Source organism: Lactuca serriola, chromosome 1 (genome assembly GCF_051521515.1).
Source record: "Lactuca serriola cultivar US96UC23 chromosome 1, Lser_US96UC23_V15, whole genome shotgun sequence".
NCBI classification, from domain to species: Eukaryota; Viridiplantae; Streptophyta; class Magnoliopsida; order Asterales; family Asteraceae; genus Lactuca; species Lactuca serriola.
The window spans coordinates 201936689-201959815 of record NC_136408.1 but is presented as its reverse complement, the minus strand read 5'-3'; the positions used below and the strand labels follow the sequence as shown (position 1 = coordinate 201959815).

General features: G+C 31.0%; 3 protein-coding genes across 3 annotated transcripts; 2 read left to right on the top strand and 1 right to left on the bottom strand.

The window, feature by feature from the left end:
* The first annotated feature begins 3909 nt into the window (after positions 1–3909).
* On the top strand, positions 3910–7109 carry LOC145103110 (Cyclophilin-like peptidyl-prolyl cis-trans isomerase family protein). Its single transcript, XM_079040654.1, has 6 exons — positions 3910–4179; positions 4896–4983; positions 5261–5353; positions 5781–5813; positions 5920–5976; positions 6786–7109. The coding sequence occupies exons 1-6, from the start codon at positions 3980–3982 to the stop codon at positions 6894–6896; spliced, it is 582 nt and encodes a 193-aa protein (XP_078896780.1). The 5' UTR covers positions 3910–3979; the 3' UTR covers positions 6897–7109.
* Positions 7110–9395: 2286 nt separating this feature from the next.
* On the top strand, positions 9396–11440 carry LOC145103101 (LYR family of Fe/S cluster biogenesis protein). The gene is made up of 2 exons (XM_079040644.1): positions 9396–9690; positions 11051–11440. The coding sequence occupies exons 1-2, from the start codon at positions 9481–9483 to the stop codon at positions 11231–11233; spliced, it is 393 nt and encodes a 130-aa protein (XP_078896770.1). The 5' UTR covers positions 9396–9480; the 3' UTR covers positions 11234–11440.
* A 5118-nt stretch (positions 11441–16558) lies between these two features.
* LOC145103090 (enoyl-[acyl-carrier-protein] reductase [NADH], chloroplastic-like) lies at positions 16559–22389 on the bottom strand. Its single transcript, XM_079040634.1, has 13 exons — positions 22108–22389; positions 21155–21453; positions 20898–21007; positions 20603–20658; positions 20060–20144; positions 19899–19946; positions 19723–19797; positions 19381–19492; positions 19229–19280; positions 19061–19112; positions 18890–18947; positions 18711–18809; positions 16559–16847 (listed from the first exon to the last, which is right to left on the bottom strand). The coding sequence occupies exons 2-13, from the start codon at positions 21426–21428 to the stop codon at positions 16687–16689; spliced, it is 1182 nt and encodes a 393-aa protein (XP_078896760.1). The 5' UTR covers positions 21429–21453; positions 22108–22389; the 3' UTR covers positions 16559–16686.
* Positions 22390–23127: the final 738 nt, after the last annotated feature.

Genomic DNA, 23127 nt, shown 5'->3' with positions numbered 1-23127 from the left:
CCAAACAGATAACACTTAATTGCAGACCTCTATAAATGAGCATCTCAATAAACTCCAAGAAGATTTGGCCATGGAAAGCAGGATCATGGTTGAAGTGGCTCTTAAAACAACTCAACTAAAGACCAAGTCACTGCAACTTTCTCAGGCAAACAAGAAGTTTGACAACCTTCGCTCTGAGAGGATCATCGTCAAGACTTGTGTCTCAGATGTTCATGTCATTCTCTCCAATGTTCTGGAAGCTCACGACTCAGTTCTCACTCTTTCTGTCAGACGTCATCTTGTAAAAAAAGCTTGGCCCGACACTTGAAATGTTAAGTCTCATAGAGGGTGTTTCGTAGACTTTTGTCCCTACGAAATAAGGGGGAGAAGGAATTACAAGCACTAATCAGCCTCCTCTTACAAGCAAAACTGTTCCACCGAAGGTCACCACTGAACGACCGAAGGGTAATGAAGCTTCGGGTTCTAGTGCGAAGGACAAGGGAAAAGGTGTTCTAAAAGATAGTGACGAAGAAGAAAAGACCATTGTTGAGGCTCTGAAGAGAAAGTAAATGGACAGGGAACTTGATCTCAATGCTAAGGCTGCTAGGGAAGCCGATGAGAAGGAGAGAAAAATGAAAGAAGCTCACGATCTCTTGGAAAGCAGGAAAACGCTTTTTCCTCTTTGGTCGGTGGAAAAGTTGATTAAGGAAGCTATCGAATGTCCAAGCACACATTGACTTGAGCCAGTAGTGTCACTAGACCGTGAGAACTGTAGGGATTCTCAGTTTGACATGCCTATAACCCGAAAGCCATTTGTCTTTCATTGTTTGCTTCCTATTGTTGAAGTTCCCCATCCTGACCCAAAAGTCGACAGGGATCTGATTGACTACTATCTTGAGTTTGCTCAGCCTCAATATCTTACCTGGAGCGCTCAAAAGATAACGACTGTCAGCGTACTAAAACCGACTGCAGAAAGGAAATTCATCAATGTTAAATTCAAGGTGACCAGAGGTTCAACTAACTCTGAGCATACAATTTCTCTGGCTGATCTACCAAATCTCAATCCCTACGACTGGATTGTGCTATACAACTTTTTTCTCACCGATCCAGTTGAATATGAGCCAATCATCGATCACATCAAGAGGATGTTGGTGTGCTACATTCTAGAAATGGCAAAGTTGGATCAAGAAATTGCTTCGGTCCTTAAAAAGAAGCCAACGGTGGTACCCATTGGTTCATCTAGCGACATCAACAAAATGAAGATAGGGAAGATAGACCCAAAGCTCAACTCTGTGATGTTCACTAGAGGCGAAGGTCAAAAGTGCTTGTTCGGTCTAATTGATAAACATCTTTTCACTACAACTTGCTTAGAACACGTTTTGGATATCATACATAGGTGCAAGCAGAACAGTGAAGGTGACAAGAAGTATTTCACTGGCATGATTAGATGGTATATCGATTTTCGTCAAGTCCTACTTGCTATCATTCTGAAGCTGTTCAAACTGGTGAAGCGTACTGCAAGAAATCAACATAAGTGAAGTCTCGCCCTAATTGACGCAAAGAGGGAGATTGTTGGGACCTGAAGTGTTGCGTCTTTGGCTTGCTCCTTAGCCTAAGTTTATTACTGGTATGGGCCTGTCCAACCGTGTTTATTTTTATTAGGGTTTAGTATTTAAGGTGCATGCATGCATCCTTTGTAATGATCGCTTTCATTATTATTCTCATAATTGTACTACAAACCCTAGCTCGCCTCTACAGTGGAAATTCTTTATCGAGCTCTGCTGAGGCGTGACTATTCTTGAATCATTAAGCAACACTATGATTCCATCTCGTGTTTACTGTGTTTGTTTGTTTTTATTAATTAACCCGTTGAAGATCTAATCGATCTAGGAGTTCTCAACTCATCACAACATACGAACATAATATTGTCTTGCCTCTGGGTACGTCTCCAGAATCAATATCTATGAAAAAAAAGGTAAGTATGATGCTATTATAGTATAAAATTAAAGTACAACGGTATTATATAGTACAAACAGAAGTACAATGCTATTATGGTATAAAATACAAAAGTATGATAACTATTTAAATACATTAGAAACTAACCTTAAACGGAAGCATAAAACCAGCAACGATATACTTGTGTACTTTCGTCGATTCGGGATTGACCTGCTTAAATATTCTAAAATTTTCTATTTTAACATTCCACGCATCAACCCCGAAGTATAGGTCCAAAAATATGTATCCCATGCAAACCTGCAATTTTCAATCTATATATTATAATTATTATTGTATTTATACACAGTTTTTAAATGTAATAACTGTTCCAATCATATATATTATCAACAAGCTTGTATATTGCCGTGGGAATGCACGATTTAACGTCCCATCCATGGAGACCTTTCAACATAAAAACAAGCTGGATAAGCATTACCGCATCTTTATCCTGAAGTGCCAAATAATTTGGAGACATAATGTATTCTTCTAAATCTTTGGGCCGCAAACGTGAATCTGTAATGTCTAGGAACAACCGAGCCTGAAGATTTGAATTTGACTGACCTCTTTCGTCATGGAGTAAATCCACATAAGGACCAAATCTTAATCCACTAATCAAAATATACTCAGTTTCACCAAAATTCAACTGCACCCCCTGTATCTCAAACAGAAACCTCCCCGATTCAAACACTTCTTGAAACCGTACTTCATGCAACATCATCAAATGCACGAGTAAGGGGTCACCATTGGGGACATGCATTCCTAAGAATCTTCCAAATGATGAAGCTTCAAATAATGCTCGTTGTGATTGACTTAGCCGCGAAAAATAGTCTTTACTGATTGTACCGACCACGCATTTTAAAGTTAAATCAGCTTTTTGTTGGAGATCATTGTGCTACAAAACATATTCATTTAATTTAATATAAAACATTAGTAACTGAAAATAAAAACAAGGTTTTAAAATTACATAGTAAATTCGGTTAAGGTAATAAATAGCAACGTAATTTCAATTTACATTATAAAATTAAAAAAATACCCAATTATACCATTCACATCAATTTACATTAAACATTAAATAGCAATGTACTTTCAAATTAATTTCTATAAAAGGTTCATTTTGAAATTAATTGATATAAAAGGGCCAAAAAAAGGAAAAATGGAATTTTAGGTCAAATCTGGTGGAGAGTATAGGTCATTCCGCGGAAACCCCTATGTAGAGTGACCTATCCCCTTCATGGAATGGATCTTCACCATTTCAATTAAATATTAGGTCATTCCACGGAGAGTATAGGTCACTCCGCGGAGCGCCCTATGTAGAGTGACCTATCCCTCCGCGGAATGGATATTCGCAATTTCAAATCCATTTCAGTTCCATTTGCGCCTATTTGCAGGTTATGAATTGCATATTCATACCATTTTAATCATAAATCTAGTCAATATGAAAAAAGGAAACATTAATATAAAGAACGTGAAAACGGATTACCCAGGAGCCATATCCATCGGCGGAAATGTTGGGGAAATATCGATCAATCTGTTGTCGCCGAAAAATGTGTTCCAAAGTGAGGTTGAAGTCGATGTCAGGAGAAAGGGATGCCGACGAGGGTTACCGACGGAAGAAGGGGAGTTGCTGTCGATGCGGAGAATTGAATTGAAGTTGAGGGAGCAGGGGATCAAAGAGGAGACCCGTTTTTATAATGAGGGGAGAGACGAATTTACCAAAACACCCTGATTTCGCGGAGCATTCGTCGGTCCGTGGAGCTCGTAGAGGGGAGCTCCGCGAAATGTATGTTTATAGCCGAAATTTTTTGTTTTTCTATGACTAAATTTTAAAATCCCAAAAAAATATTCCTTTTTTGTTTGCTAAAACTAGAGAAGGGCGATCCTTAAATAAAAAATCAAGTAGGTTGCGATCTTATTTGGCACATTTTGTCCCAAATAATTGGTTAGACTTAAAACAGGGTTTTAGAAGAACAAACAGGAAACATAGTCGAAGCAGAAGCAGAAGAGAATGGCGAGTGGAATAGCAGGGGGAGGAGCGGGCGGGGGAGTGGAGTGGCACCAGAGGCCTCCAAATGCTAGGAACCCGATCGTCTTCTTCGACGTAACCATCGGAAGCATACCCGCCGGCCGTATCAAGATGGAGCTCTTCGCCGACATCGTTCCTAAAACGGCCGAGAACTTCCGGCAGTTCTGTACCGGAGAGTATAGGCAAGTTACTTCTTCTATAGAGTTTTTTTTATTAAACAATTATTTCCATTGCTCCATCCATCTCGATACTAAAATCCACTTTTAGGTCTCAAATATGTTGCTTTATGTTGAATTCTCATGATACAAAAAACCAAGAACAAAATTGATAATCGTAGTAAACGACAAAGTCATTACGATAGATAGAATTCTGAGGTAAAGTTTTCAAAATATCAAAAGTGGATTTCGAGTCTAATAAAGGACTTAGGGTTGAATCATTAAAATCAAAAGTTCCTGTAACTATGGCAGATTACGAGTATTACTTTGATGATTGTTATTGTTTAAATTGTTTCTTTGATGGTAGTGGTATCTATATCTTCCCTTTCTATGTTCTTCAATGTTACAGTCCTTTTTATGCATTCAATTTTGTTGGGTTAGGGTTTTAGACTTGTCTTTAGGCTTTAAACTTCATAACAATCAAAATTATTTGAAATGTTCATATTCATGGCATTTGGACACCCTTCCAAAGTGGAAAGAGTTTCACATTTCATATGGAATTACAAAAGATATGAGTGACATAATTGATAACCTGTAAAACATGACTATTCTTTTTACTAAAGAAATTGGTTTGTGAATAGTTTTACACAATTCATCTTTTCTACCCTCAATTTTTTTTCTTCCATGTTATCAAGTCCTTTCTACTAATTTGTTATCTACTTTATCTACTGGATATTCTGCAGGAAATCTGGACTACCTGTTGGATACAAAGGATGCCAATTTCATAGGATAATCAAGGATTTTATGATACAAGCTGGTGATTTCTTAAAGGTTTGTTTCTTTTCTTTCCATACATTATGCTTCACTATTCATTCCATTTTATCTTCAAGTGTGACTATAAAGCTAATGGAATTCCTGAAGTTGAATGACAATTATTTATTTATCTACTTCTTAGTATCTCAACTGTTGATGCTCAAATTATGTATCTGTTACTTTAAAGAAAGAAACATCATGAATTCATGATAATAAGTAATTTACACAATGAATTTGCTTATAATCAGAAAGGAAGAAAAGAATTAGAAAATAATAAAGGAAGACTTGTATGCAGGGGGATGGCAGTGGATGTGTATCCATATATGGAAGTAAATTTGAAGATGAAAATTTTATTGCTAAACATACTGGACCTGGTCTTTTGTCAATGGTAAGTAAAATTTCACCATTATATTTTTGTTACTCATTCTATGTAGAATTTGGTTTATATTCTCTTGTTTTCTTTCTTTTTTATTTGTTAAATTGATGGAGTACACTTGTTGAAGAATAAATCAATAAACTTAAGCAACTTTTATATAACACCCCTTGAGAATAGGAAGCATACATGTATTCATAGAGATAAACATTGGAATGATATTCAATTGAAAAACCATAGCGTAAATGTAGGAATTCGGTTTTTGCCTAAAACTGAAATCAAACAGAAGAAATTCGGTTTCTATCCCCAAAAAATAGATCTTTTGTAAAAAAAGGTATTTTTTTTAGATTAATATTTGATATTTTTACCGAAGTTGATATGGTTTTATAATATTGATCATAATATCACATGATTTATGCATTTTTTTTTATAATCTTTGCAGGCCAATAGTGGACCAAATTCTAATGGGTGCCAGGTACTTGTAATTTTTTATTTTCTTTATAATATTTATTACTAAAATAATATGACATATTATTTGTAATAAAGAATTACCTTGTAATGTTTTTTTATTTCTTTTGCAGTTTTTTTTGACTTGTGCTAAATGTGATTGGCTTGACAATAAGCATGTGGTATTTGGGGTATGTTCCTTTTTTCACCTTCTGCAAAATGAAATTAAATAAATAAATAATAACTACTTTCATCATAGTTTGAAAAATTTACCATGTACTTTATAGCAAATGTCATTCAAATATGAAACAATTTTCATTAGTGACATCAAACCTTTTTTTTTTCTTTTAAATATTAGGGCTAAATGCAAGAAAATGCAACATACTTTATAGGGTTAATCTCATAAAAGACTTTATATTTTGTGTTTTTTCTGGATTAAACCTCAACATTATTTTTTGGGTTAATCTCATAAAAGACCTTATATTTTTGTGTTTTTTTTTCCAGATTAAACCTCAAATTTATTCTTTTACCTGAAAAAGGCTTTGTGTTTTTTTATTTTTTCCGATATGGCCCTTTTAGTCATTTTTTGCCTAAAAAATTTGTAAAATGTGAGGGTTTTTTCAAGAAAAACTAAAAAAGTTGAGGGTTTATTTTGAAGCATTTGGAAGGTTGAGGGTTTTTTCGGAAAAAAATACAAGGTTTTTTTCACGCAAAAAATAAATTTGAGGTTTAATCCGGAAAAAACACAAAAATATAAGATATGATGTGTATTAGATTATCCTATGTTCATTTCTTTCTATTTCAACATTCTACTTGCAATTCTTTTCCTATTAACACATTGAAAAATCTACCTAATAATAGTATTATTGTACTTTGATTTATTTTTCTTGATAAAACATTATGCTTCAAAAAGTTTACCCTATTATAGCAATTTTTGTATTTAAATGAAAGTAAATAAACACTTTAATTGCTATTTATTTATTTATTTATTTATATTCAGAGAGTTCTTGGTGATGGTCTTTTGGTGGTGAGGAAAATTGAGAATGTGGCGACAGGACCAAATAACCGCCCTAAACTGCCATGCATTATCGCTGAATGTGGGGAGATGTGATGTGATCTATTACATTAGTTATTATACCAAAAAAGTGAAATGACTAAAATAACCCTGATCTAATGTAGAGCACTACTAGCTAAGCCAAAGAAAGGGTGCTTACAATTGGATATTTGAAATTTTAGATAATGTATGGATGAGATTTTCGGATTCAGATATTTTTGAACACCCTTTTGAACTTTTTATAATATTATGTTGACAAAATTGCAAAAATGATCTTTGTGGTTGACAAAATTCTGTGGTTTTGGTCCAAAAGGTTTTGGTCCAAAAAATTTTGGTGTTACAAGTGTGGTCCAATTTTAGATACTTTGTGTGGTTTGGTCCTTATGATTATCATTTTCTTGTGGGTTTAGTTCATAACCTACCTAAAATGACAATTATGCCCTTAACTGATTTTTTTTTAAATTTCATTTAATTAATTAAAAAAAAAACCAAAAAACCCACCCCACCTCCCTTTAGTCAACATATCTCTCTCTCTCTCTCTCTCTCCACCAAACTTCAATCCACCATCGTCAACCACTATAACCTCAAAATCTTCAATCAATTGTTGCCACCATATCTTCATCTCCACCATAGAAGCGACTAAAAGCCAACATTCACATTCCAATCACAACCACTACCACCCGTCAACACCATCAATATCTGTTTAATTTTGTCTCCTCGATGTGGAAATCAAAGCACAATAACTAGAAAATTAGAAGTGAAAAAATATTAGATTGAATATGGAATACATCGAAGCACTTCAAGAACTTAGAGGATTTCAGCAATTTAAGAATGTTCTCTATTTATGCTCGATTTTTTCATTGTTGTTTGATTTCTGTTCGAATAAGATGGGAATGTGATCTTTTTTATTATCGATTTATACTAGTGTGTGTATGTGTGTGTTAAGTACATGTATCTATGAACAAAAAGGGTCCAAAGAGGGATAAAGAGAAGGGGTGGGCACAGTAGGTATAATATGTGTATGTGTGTTTTTCAACCTCTTCTCATCAGCAACCATTTTCGATTAACCTCTACCCACCAATACCATCTCATACCACTTTTCACGTTTCATCTCTGACAACCACAAACTTATATCCTCAAATCAAACTAAAATTCAACACCAAACCGTACCAAATCAAAATCAAGAACAAACCTGCAACTTGCAACCAATATCAAAGCCTGCAAATCTTTTCAAGTCTTTTCAATTCCAATAATTGCCCCCCTCAGATCCAAAAAATTGAAAATGGTTTTAGAAATCCATTCCCCATCAAGAAGGCTTCGACAGGCTAAAGGAGGGAGGGGGAGGCGGTGGAGGAGATTGCCGATGGTGGAAGATGAGTGTAGATGCACCGACGACTGTGGAGGTTCTGCGATCAAGGTTGTAGACAACAACCAGTTTTTTTGTAATTTGGGAATAGGCTAAGGGTCTGAACGGGAAAGGAAAACGAGTATGGTGGTTTTCTTTTTTTTTTTTTTTTTTTTTTTATAAATAAAAATAGATAATAAAAAAATGGAAAAACAAAATATAAGGACATAATGGTCTTTTTAAGAAGATAGAGACTAAAAATAAAAGAAAGATCCAGTTTTAAACAAGTGGTACACCAACATTTCGTTTTAGACCAAAAACACATAAATTTGACAACGGACCATTTTTATAATTTTGTTATGTGCGTCTACTTTGTTCTTTGTCATATTTGAGACACCTGTTGTTTGAATTTTAACAAAGGCATTTTAATGCAAACAGAATGACTTTATAGTTAAATTTGTAGAAAAAAAATATTGTGCAAGATTTTAAGTTCAATTATTCACTTAAAGTTTCTTTGTTGTGCAAAACCACCCCTTCTTAATGAACTTAATGCAAACACCTCTTCTTTTTTCAATTATGCCTTTTTTCGTTTGCTTGCTGCAAAATTACATAAAAGCTACTGTCATTTTATATTTCTTTAACTACCGAGAAATTTTTTTTTCCTGATTTAATAATTTTAACAAAAGCATTGAATGTTTTCTTTATCGATAGTTCATATGCTATTATGCTTTTGTTGCGTTGTTCCTCTTCCCATGATATAAAAAAAAAATACTATTTTTCTTTAATAATTTAATTCATAATTTATTTATTTATTGTTTACTATTTATTATTTATTAAAATTAAAATGGCCCCACACTATTTATAGTTTTTATGGCTAAATGATAAAAAAAAAAAAAAACTATTAGACGGTTAACAATTGCAAATTTTAGTCAGTTTCTCCAAAATTCATGGTTTTGTCGGTTTTTTTTTTTTTAATTCCAAAGTCTGAATTATTAAATCAGGAAAAAAAATATTTTCTCAGTAGTTAAACAAAGAAATATAAAATGATAGTGGTTTTTATGGAATTTTGCAGCAAGCAAAAGAAAAGACATAATTGAAAAAAGAAGGGGTGTTTGCATTAAGTTCATTAAGAAGGAGTGTTTTTGCACAACAAAGAAACTTTAAGGGCTGTTAAGGTAAATATAACAAACAAAGACCAATTGGAAGATCAGCCTTGCGACACACCACATTGATCCGCCTCCTCACTGCTTTGTTTTCGTTTGGAGCGACGAATCGAAAGTAAACAAGAAAGAGAAAATGGCGTTCGCGATGAGAGTGAAGGTTCCACCAAACTCTGCGAATTTGCAAGAAGCTAGGCATCGAACTTTTGATTTCTTCCGTGCAGCTTGCAGATCTATTCCTTCGATCATGGATATTTATAACCTATACGATGTTGTAAACCCTTCTGAGCTTCGCTCCACCATCGCCGCCCAAATCCGCAAGAACGCCCATATCACTAACCCTAAGGTATCTCCTAACCCCATATCGCCTTTAATTTCATTTTTGTTGTTGTACATCTCCAATCTAGGTAAGAGACTAGGTAAATTTGTGGTTCTAGCTATTTATTTGATGGGTATGTTTGGATTTCAAAATTCTGTAGGGGTTTTGGTGTTTTGGGGATTTAGAGTAATGTTCCTCCCACTGGACTTCAGTCAATTTCTGTCATTGTCGTTTTGAGCTATACTAATCGTGTATGTAAAATGTCGTAGCTTTAAGTTGATAAGGTAAAGCTTTATTAGTTATATTTTGCTATAAGTTGTTTATTTACTTCTTAAGAGTCTTGAAGCTTTATAGATTTTGTCAAATGCCTAAAGGGTTTTAATGGTTATGCCATCTAGAATGCTGTATTGTATACATCTTTTTAAAGATTTATCCTCTACTCTTCTCATTTCTTGGTCCTTTTCAAGTAATTCACTTACAAATTCCTGTTAGTAAAAATCATTTAAATGAAAATTAGCTCACTAAGGTTTCGTTGCAACATCTTTATCATCCTGGATTTGTTGGGAGTATGTAGCCTAAGTTGGAAGGCTTACTTGTATGGATTTAGGGAGTTTAGTCAACTTAATGACTATTTTATTGGAATCAACCATTCCATTCCTTCTCCTATTAATATCTCTACATATAAGCTTCATATTTAGTTTTTTTCCCTCCATTAAACAACCAAAATTTTCTTTCATTAACAAACAAAACTACACTCCATTCCTCCAAAGAGCAAGCATTCCTTCAAAAACATAAAAATCATTATAACAAAAAAAAGAACCTAACTTGACACCCAAAATAAGTACTTTCCCTCTCTTTTTGGCTTCTTTAATGATTTAATCCTTTATTCTTATGATCTTATCATTACATATTACCTAATCTATCTATTTTTTTTATATACTTACTCGTGTATAATTCTTATTAACTTATTTTAATTGGTCCTTCCAAAAACCTCATCTTCCTTGATTTGTTTGAGAAATTCTTTTGAAAAGAGAAAGAATGAAAATTTGAGAAATGCATGTTGAATGAAAAGAGAAAAAACTAAAAATTTTAAATTTTGAGAAACTCATTTTGGAGAAATTTCTTTCAAAAACCTATGTTGAGGTATTTGATAGTGATCTACACATCTGTCTAGAATAATTGTTTAATGTAAAATGACTACCATATTTATTCCGAATAAAAAAGTCTAAATGGCAAAAATTATCAACTTATCGATTATTCAAGTAAAAGTTATTTGATGTATTGATAATTGAACATAATTGATAATACTCCTCTCATGTTAAAATTGATGAATATTGTGACATTTGTTTTTTATTGGGAGTGTAAGGGTAAAATGGTCATTTTGTAGGTGATTGATATGCTGCTATTCAAGGGAATGGAAGAGCTAAGCAACATAACAGAACATGCAAAGCAACGACATCATATTATTGGCCAATATGTGGTTGGTAATAAAGGGCTTGTTCAAGATGTGGATACAAAGGATGAAGGATTATCTCCATTTCTCAAAAATTTCTACAATTCCAACTACTAATGAACATCTCAATCCCCATGACTAAGTCTTGTTTTATGTGTTGGTTTTCAAATAAAAACATGTTCTTGGATTCTTGTATGAATAACATCATCCTTTTGCTTATTACAAGCAAATTTGTTGGATACTAAAACAAAATTTTCTCTAAGTCTTTTTTGGGGGTTACCCTTTGTTGGCTATACAATATGGAAATTGATGCTTGTTTATCCACTTTAGATTTCAAAATGGTTGAATGTTACTTTCAATATTTGATGATGAGAAGGTGAGAAGGGTATTTATGTCTTTCACATATTGGAAAGAAAGTGAGATTGTATGTGTGTGTGTGTGTTTTTTAAATTATTTATTTAGGTGGACAAAAAGTTGTAATATTTGTTTTCTTGATATTAATTTTACTCTCAGTTCAATGCATTACAAACAAAGACATAAATCCCATTATTTTAATAATATTTCGAAGCATGATTATGAACATTATTTTGTTGTATAAATTGAATAAAAAAATTGATACACGATAGCATATATATGTATGCAATCAACCGTGCGAAAAATATATCAATACAAGGTTGGTAATTATTGGAATTGAAGTTTAAAATTGTTTATTTTTTATACTAACCGAATCTCTGTCTTTAACCTTTAAGACTAGTAATAATATTGAGCAAATGGTGAGCCAACTCAACATATCTATTAATTTTTAGAAAGATAAAATAATGGCAAAACATTTTGGTTTTTAATATTTAAATATGATTATTAGATTAAAATTCATATACTAATAAAAGAGCAGCTCTTTTGTCATGTGTCATCATATTAGACATTTTAATTAATGTGTTGCCACTTATCAATTTATTAATTTTCTATTTTAAATTTATTAGACATCCTCATTAATGTGATTCTATTTTAAATTTTAAATTTTAAATTATTGTTTTCATTAATTCACAAATAAAAAATATCTAATATATATTAAAAATTAATTTTATATATTTATTTGAATCAATGATTATAATTCCACATAACTAATAAAAATATCTCTTAAATTAATAATTTATTTAAAATACCTTATTAATAATTTTGAGTTTTTACTATAAAAGTTTGATTAATTTTATAACCGTGGTTCCCAAGGGTTATAAACTAGTAATAATATAAAAACACTTGCCAAGTCTTTCGAATATAGAAAGACTAAGTACTAAGTGACATTAAATACTTGCTTAGTGATATTGCAAATTATGTTTGAAAGAGATGATGCGGATGGTCTTATGATTACATCTTTAGAACTTGAAAGACTTGTAATAATATTAATTCTTTTTATTTTTTATTTAATATACTTAATATATTAACTTTTTATTATATAAATGTATTTATAAATTAGATATCCTTTAATTTTTATATTTTTAAAATCAATTGTTTATATATTATAACTAAGAGTAAGATAAAGTGCTTTTCCGATGTTAATATTTTTGAAATGTTTAGTTAGTTTAATTAAAAATTTATTATTATTTGAATAATATATATTAATAATTATTGTTTATTTAAATTATAAATAATTATATTCATGTTATTCTATTATTCAATAATTAAGAATTTGTTAAAAATATATAGTTGTTGAGTTGATGCGATAGTGAGACCATACTCGAAAGATAATTGATATTGCATACTAATATAGAAACAAGGGAAATCTTCAAAAAAAAGTCTCAATATTTTGGAAAAATCTTTAATAAAGTCCTAAATTTTATTTGTCGAACAAAAAAATCCTGACTTTTTCACTTTTTGAATAGAAAAGCCCAAGAAACCGACTAACTTATTCATTTTAGCCTATTTTGACCTGTTCAGCAGGTTATGAGACTAAATTGTAAATTTTTCGAAAATAATGGATTTTTTTTGCAGATTTCATCAAAATTTGTATATAATGTATAAACATATTTTTTATGTATTTATATTTATTTTTACATATTTGTGTATTTTTTAAGTTTTTATATGTATATATTTACGTATTTTTATGTATTTTAGATGTATAAACATATTTTTTTTACTTATTTATATGTATTTTAAACCATTTTACATATTTTTTTAATGTATTTTTATGTGTTATTTTGTTACGTATTTATATCTATTTTTAAGTATTTTACATATTTTTTTGAGTAAATTACACGAATGGTCCCTATGGTTTATGTTGGGTGCAAAGTTATCCATATATGACTTTGTAAATGTGTTGAATTTTGTAAAACCCACTTGCATGTGGTGCATTAGCCTTTTGACTTATGAGATAGAGAGTGAGAGAGAGACAAGTAAACACATCTATATAAGGTGGGTTCATACCACTCGTAGAGGGGTGCTTGAGAGATGTAACATTGAATGTGTGTGTGTGTGTTATTTATGTAGATTTAAATCTAGATCCCTTTTTGTGTAACACCATACATAATCGAATGCATCTCTTAACCACCAAAATCACCATGTTCATTGTGTGTTCTTTAATTCCGCATGTCAAACCATGTTCATAAATCACTACAGTTTAGGGTAATTTGCGTGTGTGGTCCCTAACTTATTTTTTTTAACTCGGAAGGTCCCTACTGTTTGTTTTTGTTACGCGTTTGGTCTCTGTCTTACCTAAAAAAACTATTTTGCCATTGATTTTTTAATTTATTTAAATAAACACACCCTCAACCTAACCCCCCTCACCTTACATTACCTACCCCATTATTTTTCTCTATTTAAATAATAGTCTTTTTAGATAAGAAATGGATCAAGCGCATAACAAAAACAAACAATAGAGACTTTCCGAGTTAAAAAAATAAGTTAGGGACCAAACACGCAAATTAATCCAAACCATAGGGACAATTCATGTAATTTTTATGTGTTTTTTTATGTATTACGTATTTGTGTATTTTTAAAATTTTTTTTATAGAACTTTATGTATTTTAAATGTATAAACGTATTGTTTTACGTATTTATATGTATTTTTTTAAGTACTTTACATATTTTTTGTGTATTTTTATGTGTTTTTTATGTATTATGTATTTGTATGTATTTATGTATTTTTTTTTAGTTTTTTATATAGATTTTTATGTATTTTTCATGTTTAATCGTATTGTATTTAGGTATTTATGTATTTTTTTTACTTCAAGTCATCTTCATCATTTCATTTAATTCGCAAAGTTTTTTCAAGTATGTTTAGATGGTTTTACTACATACCCATATATTTTAAGCTTTTTCCATTCGATGTTTAATTTCAAGATAAGCTAATGAAAATAGCTTAAAATATATGGGTATGTAGGAAAACCATTTAAACATACTCGAAAAAGTCATATAAATTTTATGAAATGGTGAAGACGACTTGAAGTAAAAAATACATAAATATGTAAAAAAAAAATACAGTTATACATTTAAAATACATAAACATCTATATAAAAAACTTTAAAAAAAATACATAAATATATAAAAATACATATAAATACGTAATACATAAAATAACACATAAAAGTATATAAAATACTTAAAAATACATATAAACATGTAACAAAATACGTTTATGCATTTAAAATACATAAAAATACATACACATCTATATAAAAAAAAACTTTAAAAAATACATAAATACATAATATATATAAAACAATAACACATCAAAATAAATAAAAAATTTATAAAATACTTAAAAAATGTATATAAATACGTTAAAAAGTATGTTTATAAATTTAAAATACATAAACGATGTAAACATATACATATAACAACTTACAAAAAGACATAAATATGTAAAAATATAAATAAATACATAATACATAAAAATACATAAACAATTGTGTAAATACTTAAAAATATATATAAATACATAAAAAAATATGTTCATACATTTAAAATACATAAACATATACATATAAAAACTTAAAAAAAATACAAAAGTACGTAATAATAGATATAAATACGTAAAAGAAATACGTTTATATATTATATATAAGTTTTGACGAAATCTGCAGAAAAGTCTCATTATTTTGGAAAAATTAACGATTTGGTCCTATGACCTGCTGAACAGGTCAAAAATGACTAAAGTGAATAAATTAACCGGTTTCATGAGCTTTTCTATTCAAAAAGTTAAAAAGTCGGTACTTTTCTATTCAAAAAATAAAACTTAGGACTTTATTACAATTTTTTCCAAAATACTGAGATTTTTCTATAGATTTGCTGTAGAAACAATTGCTTTCAAGAATATATTTATGGACACTTCGATTTCTATTGTTGAAACTAGTAAGATATATGTCATGGAGGGCATAAATTTTATACATTTTGTGAAAAAACAAATGTTTTGGAAATCCAAAAGTGACATTTGGATTTTTTGTAATTGTGATTCCTTATTAAAATGAAGCAAATGTAGAAACAACGGGTGGCTACGCGAGAGACTTTACTTTATTTTAATTTTTGAAAGTATGAGATTTTTTTGGGGGTTTTTACAGGGAAAAAAAATGATGCAAAAGAGGGGTTTTCAGCAAAATAGAGTGACAAAAAATGTTATTTTACCAAAATATGAGTTTAACTCATTAAAATATATGATGAAATCCAATTCCAAGTGGGGTCCATCCAATATATTGGATTTGCCAATGGCTAAGGAATTAGGTGACATGTTTGTTGTTTGAGATACAACAAATAGACGCGACTTCGAGGCTTGTCAATGATACGTTTTCTAATTGTAGTTTCCTTTATTTAGGCAGGTATTTGCTAATTTGTTCCCCAATTTTAAACGACTTAGAATTCATTCATATGATCGCATAACATTTGCTTGTATAGAGTTTGCAATTTGATCATAATGGTAATGATTTTCTAGGTGTTAAAGAGTTTTGCAAGTAGAGATATATTACTCTAGATCAACATTCATAGAAGATGAGAGAGTATTTTAATTTTAATCAAAATGCATAAATTGCATCGAGACAAACGAACAACAAGGCTACTGTTAACCCTCTATGGATTGCAAAATTAACTCATTTAGAACTTCATTCACAGATAAAGCTTAATATTATTGACCCATTGGACTCTATTGAGGATTTTATAGCACCTCGTTGCTATGAAACCAAAAATACCTCTTGCTGTTATGCATGATTTTCTCGTTTTTTGTCACTTTGCATAAGACAACCATTAAAGCGCGCACATTGTCCCTCAATGGATTTCAAGTTGTCATCTCTTAATAAGAGAATAAGACGAATGAGCAATTACTTTTCTCATATGAAAGCTCAAAATACATTTCTTAATGCATTACCTAAATGCTTATGTTTTATTTAAACGGATACTCTTTATATATAGTTTTACCGAATTAAGTCAAGAAAGAGTAGCTAAGTTTAAACACCAATATCTCCGAATGAGAATCCCAACTCAACTCAACTCAACTCAACTATCCGAAAATCCATTACACAAGTTTTACTTAAATAAAAAAAAAGCGAAAACATAAATGTGCTCTCAATGAGTTGACTCGCTATTTTCTAACTTTTGTTGTTGTCTCTTGGAATGTTCAAATCCTTAAACACCGGGCTATCGACTCCAACTCCCATTGCATTCAGACCGTTGTCCACATACAGAACTGTCCCTGTGATGGCTGAAGCCAATGGGGACGCCAAAAAAGCAGCCGCGTTTCCCACCTCCTCTGTTTAATTCCATTTATTAGTATGCGAGGGGTAAAATTGTCATTTACTTGCATTTAATTTTTTTAAAAGCACATGAGAGTAAAATGGTCATTTTACTAGCAAAATTAGGGAAGAACACTATGCATGTGCTTGTGCTTAATTCCATTTTTTTTATCACACTGTTAGTACACGAGGGTAAAATCGTCATTTACTTACATTTAATTTTTTTAAAACCATACAAGGGTAAAATGGTCATTTTACTAGCACGATTAGGGAAGAATACTATGCGTGTGCTTGTGCTTAATTCCATTTTTTTATCACACTATTACTACATGAGGGTAAAATCGTCATTTACTACATTTAATTTTTTTTTAAAACCATACGAGGGTAAAATGGTCATTTTCCTAGCAATATTAGGGAAGAACAAGTTGTTGTACCATGCATGTGCTTGTGCTTAATTCCATTTTTTTATCACACTATTACTACACGAGGGTAAAATCGTCATTTACTACATTTAATTTTTCAAAACCATACGAGGGTAAAATGATCATTTTCCTAGCAATATTAGGGAAGAACAAGTTGTTGTACCATGCATGTGCTTGTGCTTAATTCCATTTTTTATCACACTATTACTACACGAGGGTAAAATCGTCATTTACTACATTTAATTTTTCAAAACCATACGAGGGTAAAATGGTCATTTTCCTAGCAATATTAGGGAAGAACAAGTTGTTGTACCATGCATGTGCTTGTGCTTAATTCCATTTTTTATCACACTATTACTACACGACGGTAAAATCGTCATTTACTACATTTAATTTTTCAAAACCATACGAGGGTAAAATGGTCATTTTCCTAGCAATATTAGGGAAGAACAAGTTGTTGTACCATGCATGTGCTTGTGCTTAATTCCATTTTTTTTATCACATTATTAGTATGCGAGGGTAAAATCGTCATTTACTACATTTAATTTTTCAAAACCATACGAGGGTAAAATGGTCAATTTCCTAGCAAGAATAGGGAAGAACAAGTTGTACCATGCATGTGCTTGTGCTTAATTCCATTTTTTATCACACTATTAGTACACGAGGGTAAAATCGTCATTTACTACATTTAATTTTTCAAAACCATACGAGGATAAAATGCTCATTTTCCTAGCAAGATTAGGGAAGAACAAGTTGTACCATGCATGTGCTTGTGCTTAATTCCATTTTTTTAATCACTATTAGTACGCGAGGGTAAAATCGTCATTTACTACATTTAATTTTTCAAAACCATACGAGGATAAAATGCTCATTTTCCTAGCAAGATTAGGGAAGAACAAGTTGTACCATGCATGTGCTTGTGCTTAATTCCATTTTTTTTATCACATTATTAGTATGGGAGGGTAAAATCGTCATTTACTACATTTAATTTTTCAAAACCATACGAGGGTAAAATGGTCAATTTCCTAGCAAGAATAGGGAAGAACAAGTTGTACCATGCATGTGCTTGTGCTTAATTCCATTTTTTATCACACTATTAGTACACGAGGGTAAAATCGTCATTTACTACAGTTAATTTTTCAAAACCATACGAGGGTAAAATGGTCAATTTCCTAGCAAGAATAGGGAAGAACAAGTTGTACCATGCATGTGCTTGTGCTTAATTCCATTTTTTATCACACTATTAGTACACGAGGGTAAAATCGTCATTTACTACAGTTAATTTTTAAAACCCTACAAGGGTAAAATGGTCATTTTACTAGCAATATTAGGGAAGAACGAGTTGTACTGTGCTTGTGCTTAGCAAGCATGGACTAAAAATAGGACCCATAATAGCAACATACTTATATATATTTTTCATGCAAGGGTAAAATGGTCATTTAACACAACTGAACTGACCTGCAGATAGCTCTTTCATTAGAGGTGCATTCTCGGATGAATAATCAATCATCATATCAATGAATCCGATAGCTTTAGCAGCACGACTTCTCAATGGTCCTGTTAAAACATATTTAATTAATTAATTAATTAACAACAATATATCACATTAAAAGGGCAAAAGTGTAATCTGTAATTACCTGCAGATATAGTGTTCACTCTGACTCTATGTTTTCTTCCAGCTTCAAAAGCAAGTACCTGAAAATAAAGTGATGACCAATCACAGTTAATGGAATTCTTATAAAAAAAAAAAAAAACACCACCATTATTATAAAAATTAAAAAAAATAAAAATAAAAATAAATTATTAACCTTTGTGTCACTCTCTAAAGCAGCCTTGGCTGAACTCATACCTCCACCATATCTGCATCATAAAAAAAAATACAATTATAAAATGTTCTCTGAACAGATAAATGATTTTAAAATATTTAAGGAAAAACAAAATAAGGGCAAATTAGTAAATAATAAGCTGTTAGTTACCCTGGTATGATTCTTTCAGATGCAATGTAGGTTAAAGAAATTGAAGCACCCCCTGTTTACATAAAAGATATCAACTATAAATGTTAGAAATATATAACTTTTTTTATTTATATTTGTAGTTTGAAGAATAAAAAAAAATAAAAAATAAATACCTGGGTTCATTATTGGGATAAAATGCTGGAGTAAAGATACATAAGAGTAGCTGGATGCTGAGATAGCTGCAAGATACCCATACCTTGATGTCTCCAATAGTGGTTTGCTTACCTGTTTGTGAATTGTTTAATTACCAAAATACCCTCAACAGTATTGTTTCTTTATTACTTAATACAAGAAAGAACAAGCAAATGGATAAAAAATAAGGGTTTGTCATAAGAAAATTTTATATTACATGTAAATAGAATGTTTAATTTTAACTCTACTTTGTACATTTGTTAATTATAATTAATTAATTTTGGAATTTACAAAAAAAACAATAAGATTATATTAGAAAATACCTCGGGTCCATTAGCTAGTGAATGCACAAGAATATCAATGGTGCCAAAGTCCTCTTTTACAGATTCAGCAACTTCCTGCATAACATAAATACAAAAGCCAATTATTCAACAAGTTTTAACAAAAAGACGTAAATACCCTTCCTCATCCTCATCATAGATAATAGGGGAATTCATACCTTAACAGTCCATTTTGAGGATCCAGCATAACGTTTATTTGCTTTTACCTGCATAATTTAGTATTATTATAAAATATAAATAGATACATATGTAAATATACGATATGATGCTTATAATGCAAAAAAATTTGGAGGAATATTATCTTGAAAATTAAACATACATCTTCAGGAACATCTTCAGGGCAATCATAAACTGCATCTAATGGATAAACTTTAGTAATTTCCATCAAAGATCCATCTGGCAACCTAAAAAAAATAATAATAAAAAAAACACTTACTAGTTAGTTAAAAAATCACACTCTTGCTTTAGACCTTTTTTTTGTTATAAATGCAAGAAATAGCAATAAAATTTTGTTGATTTGTTTATTAAAGCATCTTACTTTCATTTCTTCCTATTACAACAGTTGTACTTTGAAAATCTTACTATTTTTAGCAATTCATACAAAGCAAATTTCAGTGCTAAAATGGCGTAATTGGATATTTTTCAACCTTATTAGTAATAAGAGAAAATTTGAAAAGACCAATGGTGTAATGGAAGGAAAAATAAATGAGGGCAAATTTGTAAAAAGTTAGGCTTAAAGGGGAAAGTTTCATTTCCTTGACTTTCTCTGTTAAGTCATTCTTTCTGTATTAAGTCAAAAAAAAAAGAAAAAAAACTTATAATTATATTTATTAAAAATAATTGGTAGAAAGTAGAGACTTACACACGTGATTCATCAAACTTTCCCCTTCGAAGACTTGTCTCAAAAATATTGAGTGCCTACAACAAATGAACATTCATCAACAACAAAAAAAAAACATTTTTTTTCTTAATACTTTGAAAAAATTACAAATCATAGAAATGAAATTAGTTTGTATTTAGATCATGGAATTGCTATAATTTGTGATGTAAAATTAACAGGAAGAAATGAAAGTAGGATGCTTTCAATTACAATAATAAAAAATCAATGAAAGTACATTGTTATTTCTTGCATTTAACCAATTTTAATAAATTCTTACCGGGACCCACGTGCCAACAAGGATTTCAGCTCCAGCAGCAGCTAGAGATTTTGCTATTGCCCATCCATATCCATTATCATCAGCTATTCCAGCAATGAATGCTCTTTTTCCTACAAATAATTTCATAAAATCAATCATGTTTTTCATTCAATAAATAAATAAAATTGGAAGTATAATGCTTTAATAGAAAGAAATAAAAGAAAGCAAATTACTTTTTCTTGCATTTAGACAAAAGAAAACAAGATTGGAAATCTAACCTCTGAGATCAACAGGCAATCCAGGGAGGGGTTTTGTGTCGTTTGACTCAGACATTGCTTTTGTGACAATTCGGTTAAATTTCAGGGTGTTGGGTGCAATTTTCTGAGATATTACATGTGTTGAAGAGATGTGACAAGAGCTCTTAAGCTTCATCCATGGCGCCTCTTTAATCCCACTGCTGAAAACTGCAACACTTGGCTTTGAAACTTCACATGAAGCAAAAGTGAAGGGTTTTGCTATAGCAACATGCATGTTTGAAGTCGCAGTTGCCATTTCGCTATATGTTGAATATCAAAAACTGCAGTCATGAAAGTAAATGAATTGTTATAGGAGGTGTTAAAGAAGGGTAACATGATCATTTACTTTTATTCAAATGGTTCATTTGGTCCAAGAAAGAATTTTGTATAAAATTTTCAAACTGTAATGTTGGAATAGGAAGAAATGAAGGTAAGTTGATATTTCTTGGATCTAATAATGATCAAACTTGATATCTTTGAAATCTTCTATAGTTTTTCAAGATAACAAAAGGGAATAAGCTTTTGGGCAACTATGGCCAAAAGACCATGGATTCAAGTCTCGAAAACATCATTCTTGCAAAATATTCGTTACATAAGCTTGAAAAAACTCATTTTAGTTTTCTATTTGAAAACGCCAGTGAGCTGCTTTGATTCACCAAAAGATCATAAATTTCATTTCAGAGTGGTGCATTTACTCCGAACTTGAACAAAATCATTTCAGTTTTGAATTCGAAGAAAACAACTTGATATCATGAACAAAAACCACACAAATCAGCAACGTTTAGTTAAACCCTAAAACCCACAGCGATAAACCTGAACTTAGATCAAGGTAACAATAAATTCGCATAGTTATGAAAGCAAAACCACGATCAAATGCAATGCACCAAATCGGAAGGACAATTTACGATTATAAACAAGGGTTGAGTGTCACTGACCTATCTGATCTGCAAAAACCTTGAACAATCAATCTTTCGAATTCCTACTCACACCTTGGTTGGTTATATATGGTAATAAAGCTTCGATAATAACTAAGCTGAATTATATCGCTGTCTTTGTGTGTGCCGTTGGAGAGCTTTGGAAGTTCCGAAAACAGGTCAGCAACCATGGGAATTTATGTAAGAACCTGCAAAATTTGGGCTTTAGGCCACTAGTTGCCCAATGGCCAAATGGGTTTCAACTCTCAACTCTCAAGGGCTACAAAATCCTGGTATAGCTTTACTTTTGGTGTTCTAGATACATTTTGGCCTTAAAGATTATATCCCATTAATGTAAAATAACTCTCCTTGAAAAATGGGATTTCGGCCTAACCTATACCAAAATAGATCCTATCAAGTTGGTGGTTATATATATTATAGGACAAAAAAAAATAAATAAATAAATAGATATTTTTTGATTTGTTATTTTGTTATATGTTTTTTCCTTTTGTGAAATATTTGTGTCAACATCTTAAATTTGACATTCTTGTTGGTCGATCTAGAATTCTAGATTTGTGGTTTATTGCCGCATAAAAAATTCAACTACTTTGGGTCGGTTATCGACAAAGTCATCTTCTTTTTATTGAAAATTAGATTATGACTCGCGTTAAACGCGAGGACTTATAAATAAAATATAAATGTATATAGATATTGCAAAATAATTAAAAAAAAAATCAGTGTTATTAATATTATTGAAATGTATAGAAAATACACTGAAATCGATAAATATATATAGTCGTCGAAGGACCTCTCTGTAGACAATATTTTTTTTATTAAGTGAACGACCTTCCTCGTCACAAAGTAACTTCAAACTTTTTTTACTTATGACACGGGAAACAACTACATAACTGACCATGAGTGAAAACAGGTGTACGCAAGTATAATCCAACATGTGAAAATGTATTTTCAAAATACATTATTATTTTATGGTTATATTACGAAATATAATTGTTTATTTCAAAAAATAGCAACTTATTTATG

What these genes read in the sequence shown, in the direction of transcription:
- LOC145103110 (XM_079040654.1), top strand. Translation starts at nt 3,980, where the DNA reads ATGGCGAGTGGAATAGCAGGGGGAGGAGCGGGCGGGGGAGTGGAGTGG. An exon ending in AAGCTGGTGATTTCTTAAAG is followed by an intron (nt 4,984 to 5,260) that starts GTTTGTTTCTTT and finishes ACTTGTATGCAG; the next exon opens with GGGGATGGCAGTGGATGTGT. An exon ending in ATAAGCATGTGGTATTTGGG is followed by an intron (nt 5,977 to 6,785) that starts GTATGTTCCTTT and finishes ATTTATATTCAG; the next exon opens with AGAGTTCTTGGTGATGGTCT.
- LOC145103101 (XM_079040644.1), top strand. Translation starts at nt 9,481, where the DNA reads ATGGCGTTCGCGATGAGAGTGAAGGTTCCACCAAACTCTGCGAATTTG. An exon ending in CCCATATCACTAACCCTAAG is followed by an intron (nt 9,691 to 11,050) that starts GTATCTCCTAAC and finishes GTCATTTTGTAG; the next exon opens with GTGATTGATATGCTGCTATT.
- LOC145103090 (XM_079040634.1), bottom strand. Translation starts at nt 21,428, where the DNA reads ATGGCAACTGCGACTTCAAACATGCATGTTGCTATAGCAAAACCCTTC. An exon ending in TTGTTGGCACGTGGGTCCCG is followed by an intron (nt 20,659 to 20,897) that starts GTAAGAATTTAT and finishes CATTTGTTGTAG; the next exon opens with GCACTCAATATTTTTGAGAC. An exon ending in AAGTTTGATGAATCACGTGT is followed by an intron (nt 20,145 to 20,602) that starts GTAAGTCTCTAC and finishes TATTTTTTTTAG; the next exon opens with GTTGCCAGATGGATCTTTGA.